The sequence below is a fragment of the Trachurus japonicus genome, chromosome 5 (assembly GCF_045865225.1).
Source record: "Trachurus japonicus isolate A0001 chromosome 5, Traja_1.0".
In the NCBI taxonomy this organism is placed as follows: Eukaryota; Metazoa; Chordata; class Actinopteri; order Carangiformes; family Carangidae; genus Trachurus; species Trachurus japonicus.
The window spans coordinates 16,937,238-16,946,114 of NC_140911.1; the positions used below are offsets into that span (position 1 = coordinate 16,937,238).

General features: G+C 41.8%; 1 protein-coding gene across 1 annotated transcript; it reads left to right on the top strand.

The window, feature by feature from the left end:
• On the top strand, positions 1–2,254 carry LOC146987404 (transcription factor 15-like). The gene is made up of 2 exons (XM_085778028.1): positions 1–640; positions 1,451–2,254. The coding sequence occupies exons 1-2, from the start codon at positions 143–145 to the stop codon at positions 1,511–1,513; spliced, it is 561 nt and encodes a 186-aa protein (XP_085634154.1). The 5' UTR covers positions 1–142; the 3' UTR covers positions 1,514–2,254.
• The last annotated feature ends 6,623 nt before the right edge of the window (positions 2,255–8,877 follow it).

The following is an 8,877-nucleotide window of genomic DNA, read 5'->3' on the forward strand; positions in this document are numbered from 1 at the left end:
GTCACTCTGGGCCATGGTGTGTGGGGGGGGAGTATGAAAACAGAGCCGGGGACTTCTGTTGGCCAAACCTTGGAGTAGCAGCTACCGTTACGCACGGCTCTTGTTTGTTTGCGTGCAGCTCGAAGACGCTCGTTTTTAACCCATGATGGCTTTCACTATGCTGAGGCCGGTGTCCACTCATCCCTTTTCGTACCCCGCTGACCTGACCTCGATGTCGGACGACGACGAAGGGAACCGCAGCGACAGCGACGGCAGCAGCGAACGGGGCTACGGCGGCTGCTGCGGGGCTCCGGGGGGGGTGAGCTACCGACAGGAACCCGGTGGTGGCGTGGTGGTGGTGCAGCAGCGCAACGCCGCCAACGCCAGAGAGAGACACCGGACCCAGAATGTCAACACGGCCTTCACGGCGCTGCGGACACTTATCCCCACGGAGCCGGTGGACAGAAAACTCTCCAAAATCGAGACGCTGCGTCTGGCGTCCAGCTACATCTCACACCTGGCCAATGTGCTTGTGGTCGGGGACGGGAGGGAGGACGGCCAGCCGTGCCTGACCGCTGTCTACAAGGAGCTGAAAGGGAGAGGAGAGGCCAAACAGCCCCGGACCATCTGCACATTCTGCCTGAGCAACCAGCGGAAAGGGGTAAATTAAAATGTCCAGAAAATGCACCTTGAAACGCGCACATATCTATAACTTGAAACTCCGTTTGAAAAAAAAAAAACGCTGTTTTGAAGTGTCTTTCTCATTTGCATAACAAAATATGTATTATTAATACGAAACATTTTAATAGAGAGTTCAAATCCCCTGCCAGTTATCCCTGAACTATTTCAACTGCAGAACACACAGGCCTAACAAAAAGTCAAGTGTGATGATGACAATGGTGGATCATTTGCATGTGATATTTATTCTTTATGTGTCTGATTTTATGTCAGCACTAGCTTATTATTTTACATTTCAAACATAACTTTGCATCTTTTCTGACACAGCTGTATTATTTTCTTTGGACATACCATAGCTGAGAACATTTACATTTCTGCTTGACTGGACTTTTGCAACAGTTCATCAGTAAATCACAAATTTGACTGGAAGGAGTCTGTTCCAGTTTAGTGGGAGATCATATGACACTGTGGGCTTTGGATGAGCTGCATCAATCCTAGTAAAATGGACGTCGTCCATCTTGGCTTTCACATCTCTCTGTTGGGATTTGGCTTATTTATAGGTGCCATATCATTCAGAGCGTGAGGATATCCTTTAAAGGAAACCAGCCTTTTTATTCATTCTAGTCAACTGAATAATTGCGGTGAACATTATGAAAGTAGCCCACATTATAAAACACCTGGACTCAGACATTTGTACTGAGGTTCAAAGTGGCTCCCAAAGCTACACAGTGATGATGACGGTGATGATCTTTTGACTTGACATTGCCAACAAAATGTCCCCCTTTGTTCACAGGTGATTGACAGACGCGGCTGTGTGAAGATGCATGGGAACAGTGGGAGACAAATCAGTCGGTGATGAAACTGTTTGACCTGAAGACCGAGAGGAGCTTCTCTTCAGAGCAGACCTTGGCAGAACCTTCAGCCATTTCCAGAACCACTTCAGCATGACAACAGTCTTAAAGGACTACTCTGACGATACGAGAGTGTGCCTCATAGGTCATTTTATCCGGTATGAACTGGAAAACTCCAGAACCATCTGTCTGTCACCAGAAACATTTGTGCAGCACACTAAGGACATACAGTAAAAGACAGAAAAGTGGAACGTTACGTTTTTGATAACAAATCTGCCGAATTTTTTTGGGAGATGGTGGTAAAATATAAATTCTGCACAATCGATGAACCAAAGTGGTGAAGTCAGGTTTCTACATCCACCACATTCACTACAAAAACAAAAAGCCACATCACAAAGCCTTACAAATTACTAGGATTAAGTGACCTTTAATTACTGAAGGACATACCAGAGATGTTGTGATACTTTTGGTGCTTGTTTCTTAATATAAGTTGCTGTACTGGGATAAAACAGAAAGTCTGCAAGTCTGCAAGAGATGAGGCTGAGATGAGATGTTTGGGGGAAGCTTGACTCACAAATAGACCTGTAAAACAGAGCAGTTTCAGGAACAAGACACAATAGGACAGACCACTCTGTCCACTAAGATGGTGTTATATGTGCAACAGGAGACATCTGTGGGACACTATTTTGTTTGTTTTTCATTACATGTTGTAAACTACTGTTAAATTAAATTTATTTTTACACAGACGCAGCTCTCTTGTGTTTTGCCTTCAGTGTAATGGCAATGTGTTTTTGAAGTTGTTAAAGGTTTCACGCTGAATTGCCCTTAACAATTTATGCAAAATTTTGCATCAAAAGTTAAATTAATCTTGACTGAATCTTACAATCAAAACACAGGGCAGGCTGGATTTCCCCCCTGTCACAATAAAGACTTAAAGTAGTTTGCAGAAACAAAGGTGAATAGTTAGAGTTTGTAACTGTCGATAATGAGTCAAAAAAAGAAATCAGAATTATTATCAGAATTATTTTCTAGTGAAGATATAGTCTATATCTACAGTAGATATATATAGATAGTGTGCTAAGTAGTTAGTTTGATGTGTACACTGTGCAGTGCTACTATTTTGTATGTGGTTAGAAGCAGAATCATCAAAGCCAGTTTTCTAGACCTGGACAACAAACTATTTACTAACTAAGCTATTTGTATGGCTAAATGCTGTATGTGATAAAATATACCCATTTAATTTGCATGAACTAACTCTTCAACATATTGTAGATTCGAGAAGTTACAAAAAAAGGCTCTGCAACTGTTCCCCCAGGTAGATTTCTATTCCCTGTTTTTGCCTCATATAGGGAGCTTCATGCACATTTAGGACAACCAGAGCCCTGAGGTACAGCGCACTCCAACCATTACTGGACTCATCTGCCTGTAATTGCTCAGGAGGAAACCTGCGTAGGGGGAATCTAAAAGAAGGTTCACCTTCTCCATTTGACTAATGCTAAGGAATCTCTCCAAAGGAAGTAATCAATCTTTCCCTTCTCTGGCTGCCTCGGAAATCAGCAGTATCTGACCACAGAAAGTCCTGCCGGGGTGTTAGGTGCCGAGTGCCAGTTAGGAAGGCATGAATCAGACTCAGCGCTGGGAAAGGTAAAGACAAAACAGGAAAGACACAAATTAGTGTTGTTGGACCTATTGTAGTGACTGATGATTACTCATGGGGACCATTTGGGAGTGTAGCACATTACTGGACTCATGCCAACAAGATCAATCAGGGAGAGGAAAAAACAGATTTTAAAGCGTGCTGTTATATCTAACCACACTTTTCACCCCCAACTACCGTCGTACTTGTCTGCTTGTGTTGTCTTCTGTCTCTCCCCCTCGTCTGTCACTACCCTCCTCTTGTCTTTTTGTAAGCGGCTTTGGGTCCTTGAAAAGCGCTATAAAAATCCAATGTATTATTATTATCATTAGCTGAAAGACCATGTCTTTAAAAGGTAAGTTCCTAAGTCTGTGCATTCTTATGTCTGGAAAATTACTTATTTTAACCAATTTGTAAATTGTTCCTAATTCTGCTCAATACAATTGGATTTGAATAGAAACTACAATATTTTCATTAATAATACTATACTGAAAAAAGTTTTGTACATTGGGGTCAGTATCAAGGAAAATACAGAATGTGAAGTCCTGATCTTTGGTCTGGTAGTAAATTTCCCAGTTTGGGATCCACATGTGGTGTTGATCAGTCACAGCTAATATCACCTAGCGCCCTGTGTTCAGACAAACACAGCTGCTGCTGAATTCATGTTATAGATCACACCGGGAGAGCAGAACTGTGTGCTGTGTGAGAACCAGTTTATACGCAGAGACACGCACACATTTTATAAATCGGATGTGCCAAAAGTGACAAAAAAGTACTGAAAGGAGTTCATAAATGTTTCCAAGATAAATGTCCACAGTTCAATTTTAACATTACATTGAAACAATCACATAATGTGATGAAAATAAAAGTATACAAGATGTCCACTATGATGGATTGCCACAATCAAGAAAGTTTGAAGTGTATAGTGAAACTAACTTTAAAGAAGTTCAGCATTAAAAAAAAAAGGAATAGTCTGACATATCGGAAAATATATGTGAATTCTCTCTCCTCCAGAGAGTTAGGAGTGATATCTCTCTACCCCAACTGTAAGCAACAGGCAGCAGCCTCAGCTTGGGTTGGGCTTAAGACTGGAAACTTGGGGGAAACAAACAATCCACTGCATTTAATTAACACATTATGGCTCAAATCTATCAATGACAGGTGGTGGAGTTACACTGAGCCATGTGCTGATTTATCTAGAGCCTATAGCTGCAGCTTCACAGTAACAGTGCAGACACTGATCAGATCAGATTCATTTTACTATGCCAAGTTTGTAACTAGAGTTGCAGTCTGGGATATACGTATAACAGAAACAACACAAGTATGACAACATACACAATGCTATGACTATGAAAACACCAAGACAAGAGAATATCAGACACTAAAAAAAAAACATAATAAAAGTGACAATATACATGTGCAAATTGAATATGGATCTGGCCTTGTGGGGAACCTGTTGATTTAAAGATAGCTGTCAGGAGGGTCAGTGAGAAACTGGTGACATCAGCAGCACCTTTACAATGTGGTTCAGATGTTGTTGTTTTTTGTCTGTCATACTCAGGTCAGTAAATGAGTCATAAAATAGTAACAGATTTTTTTCTATCCACATTAAAGATATAACTTCATAAGGAAGTACTAATGTCATGTAAAAGGTGAGGTACTGTAGTTGATTTCCTGCACACTGTAAAGTTAATTCCTGTAAACTAGGAATAGCCCATATATGTATACATTATTTGCACATGTGTCATGTCTTCACATTTATAGATCTATAAAGAATAACAACACATAACACATTGCACAACTGTAATTCTACACTGGGACTGTTTCATAACTATTCCTTACAAAACCATTCAGTTACTCATCATTGTACTGTGTGGTGCAACCCCCCACAACCTAAACCTTTAAATTACGCCTGAAGTGGTGTTTGGAGGTTCGACTCTTATGAAATAGTGTTCACAGCCCTCTGCTCACCCCAGCCCACCGCCACATACCCCCACTCCTGAGCAGGAAGATGTCATAGAGGAAGAGGAAAGAAAAGGCCTGTGTGTGAGACCCAGCCAAGCCAAGGTCCTCCCTTTGGGCCCTGGGTCAGTGCCAGCTTTGACATCAATTGGGCTGGGCTGGGATGGTCTGCTGTGCTCAGCTGATGCTTATTTTAATCCCTGGGTGGAAGGCATGGCTGCACAAAACTCTGAGTCAATGAGCAATTGAATCAGTAGATTTGTTCAACTAGTCACATTCAACATAAACAAAGCAAAGTGCCAGTTATTCACCTCTCCCTTATGTAAGGTAAGTGTCAGAAAATGTTTGATTGGTAACTCATATCACGGCTTAAAGATATGCATCAGTACCAGCATAAAAATGGTCTTCTCACTCACAATTTAACAGATATTACATTCATGGGAATCAGCGCTTACTTACTATAATAAATACGCTGTCTGTAACTTCTGCCTGTAAGGGTCTTTCAGTAATAAACAATAACAATGGGAGCACAGGAGTTGTTGTCTTCATGAGCATTATCACAAGCTATACTGGTTTTGATTCCTTCAGTAACTGTGATTCAGGAAACCAAACAGACCCAGTTATTGTAACCACTGAAACACTCAAATAAAGCAATTTCACATTTAAAGTCAGATGTCAGGAACGAGTTGGGAGCTGAGACTGTCGCTGACCTTTGTTTTTAATATATTTAATTAATTATCCAGAGGTTTCTTCTCCATAAGAAACAGATCAGAGGATTAAAACAGCATTCACAGACGCTTGTTTGTGGACACAGGACGGGACGTCTCCAGCAGCTGGGACCTGAGCTGTTTCTCTGATAACTTCAAATCCACACTTCTTACAATTAAAATCCTCCTTATGGAGTCGAAAGCCACCAAGGTGTAAAAAGAGACAACCGATCAAATGAGCATTACCGTTATTGAAATCATGAGGTACTCAGTGTTTGAAATTTGATGCAAACAATTGTGAAAAGTTAAAATGATTGTAAGAACACAGTTAAACAACATATAGATCTAGTTGTCTAGTTGTTTCGCACATTCTGTGACATAAACTGTAAACTGTTTTGTCTGTAACAACATCTATTGCACGTCTGTCCGTCCTGGATGAGGGATCCCTCCTCTGTTGCTCACCCTGAGGTTTCTCTTATTTTTCCCTGTTAAAAGGGTTTTCCATGGAGTTTTTCCTCAGTGGATGTGAGGGTCTAAGGACAGAGGATGTTGTTACGATGCCATGTAAAGCCCTTTGAGACAAACTGTTTGTAAAAACGGGCTATACAAATAAAATTGCCTTGCCTTGTCTTAAAGTGGAAAGGTGAAATAGTAAGAGTTTATCTGTTTCTACTGGAGCATCGACCCCTGACTGGTGTGGTTTATCAAAGCTTGTGATATCCTCATACAGGACAGTGTAAAATTCTTTGTCAAAGCCAAAGTCACCATCAGCATGTTCCAAATCTTCAGCCCCATCTGGTGAGCATTAATAGCCTTAGATTGCCATACAGACACTTATGGTCCTGCAGCTCAACTGTTTGACTGAGTGGACGCCCTCCACCCACCCTCACTGCCTCATATTCAACCCCAGAGTTCCCCGGCAGGCCAGCCTGTCAGGAGAGATAATCACCATCAGACATGCACTATTGGACTGCAGCCTTGGATGGGCTGCTTCCGATCTTTATGATTGTTTTCCACTCATGGGTGGAGCGGGAGGACATGGAGCAGCTCAGGCCCCTGTAGATAGATACAGTATTCTGAGTTTGTGTGTGTTGGATTTAGAAAATGATTCATAGGGTTTTGTCTGTTTCCTGAGTTGAACATCTCACATCTCACCTGTTCCAGTGTTTTGAGTGTCCCAAGTGGCGCCGCATATATTCCAGTGATAGGGCTCCCTGCCGCCATCCTGTCTGATCCAGATTTGGGGGTCTTAGCCAAAGACTTGCTTCTTCCTGAGTCATCATCAGTTTCAGCTGACTGTCTTTTCCATCTCACAGTGATCATGATTAAGCTGAAGGAAGCTGTACGATCAGACTTAACAATGTGATGCGTTGAACAGAAGGGATCGATAAATCAGTCAGTTTACTGTCATATGAAAACACAATAATGATCAGAAATCACAAGTTCTCCAGAATGAGTAATCACGCTACTAACAATCCCGACACAAATATCAGTCTAACAGAGCAGATGTCTGTGTTTGTGTGTGTGTGTGTGTGTGTGAAGTGACTTCTGCATAAGCCTAAAATCCATCAAAAGATGTCCAAATTATGCCAGTACTTTAATCTCGAATCTTGCTGACTGATTGACTGACTATTTCCACCACTGGTCAGTTGAGTATTGAGTCAGCCCACTGAGATGCTTGGGAACTGCAGGGAAGAGAGGGAGCACTTCCAATACACGGAGCATCACCTCCATTACACTATTGTCAACTACTCCCAACTTCCTCTCTGATGATTTTCTGGTAAATACAGTTGAAATAACACCTCATGTTATTTCATGTGTTTGGGGCTGTTGTCAGAAGAGGTCAGTTAAAAACTGGGATTTATGTATATGTGATGCAGAAAGGCTTTTTCTACCATTTCTACTTCTCATCTCACCACAGGATGAGTTACAGGTGTTGGGACTGATCTGTATCCTGTGAGGGAGGGACCGCTGCAACCACAGAAACTGTTTAGGTTGTGGCTCGTTGTTGCATTGCCTTATATGCCACTCTTCAGCTAAGGATGGCTCAGCTAATCACCTGATAAGAGTATGTCAGCCCTTTTCTACACAGTTTCCAACAAAGACTTCCCAGATGGTTCTGTGAAACAAACTGAAGAGAGTTTTAGATTAGAGCTGTGCTTTTAATTTGGAGAGACACATGCACACACACAGTGTGACCCACTGTGATATATTAAGTTGTGACACTGAATGGGAAAAATTCCCCTGTAAGGTAGGGAAGTCGACTTGAAGACTGGTATTTAAAAAAACAAAACAAAAAAAAACACATGAACAATAAATACAACAGTTCACTACTTGGAGCCTCCTGTAAGTGGAAGATTTATGGGGAAAAGAATACACGTCGAAAAACTTTGAACCAGTGTCAACACCTAGAGCAATTGTTTGGAGGATATCCTCAATCAAGGCCTAAAGAGCACAATGAATAGTTGTCTCACCGACAGAAACCCACCGCCCCCAACAACCTCAGTGAACTGACTGCTGAGCGCTGGAGAGGAATCAATTGTACCTGCGGCTGCTCCAAGCACAACACTGCAGTGACATCTGACCTTTGTTTCTTATTGAACAATGTCTACAGTGACTCCTGCCATTTTAAACATGCCACTCATCTGGTAATGGCTTGTGAAGTAAAACTTGCAACTGTTCAGGCAGTACTACGACCAAAGGGTGGAATTTTTTGGACCTCTATTTACAGCTACCATTATCCTGGCACTTCTATGTAACTTCACGCACGCACGCACGCACGCACGCACGCACGCACACACACATCCTTGTAAATCTATCTTTGTGAGGACATGTCATTGACATAATGTATTCCCTAGCCCCTTACCCTAACCTTAACCATCCAAAACAAATGCCTAAACCTAACCATTATTCTAAACCTAATTTAAACCTAATTACAACCTAACGTCTTAACCCAAGTCTTAACCCTCAAACAGCCCTTGTAAAAAGTGAGGACCGGCCAAAATGTCCTTACTTCCCAAAAATGTCCTCAATCTGTTGGTTAAAAACTTGTTCCAGTCCTCAC

What these genes read in the sequence shown, in the direction of transcription:
- LOC146987404 (XM_085778028.1), top strand. Translation starts at nt 143, where the DNA reads ATGATGGCTTTCACTATGCTGAGGCCGGTGTCCACTCATCCCTTTTCG. An exon ending in TGAGCAACCAGCGGAAAGGG is followed by an intron (nt 641 to 1,450) that starts GTAAATTAAAAT and finishes CTTTGTTCACAG; the next exon opens with GTGATTGACAGACGCGGCTG.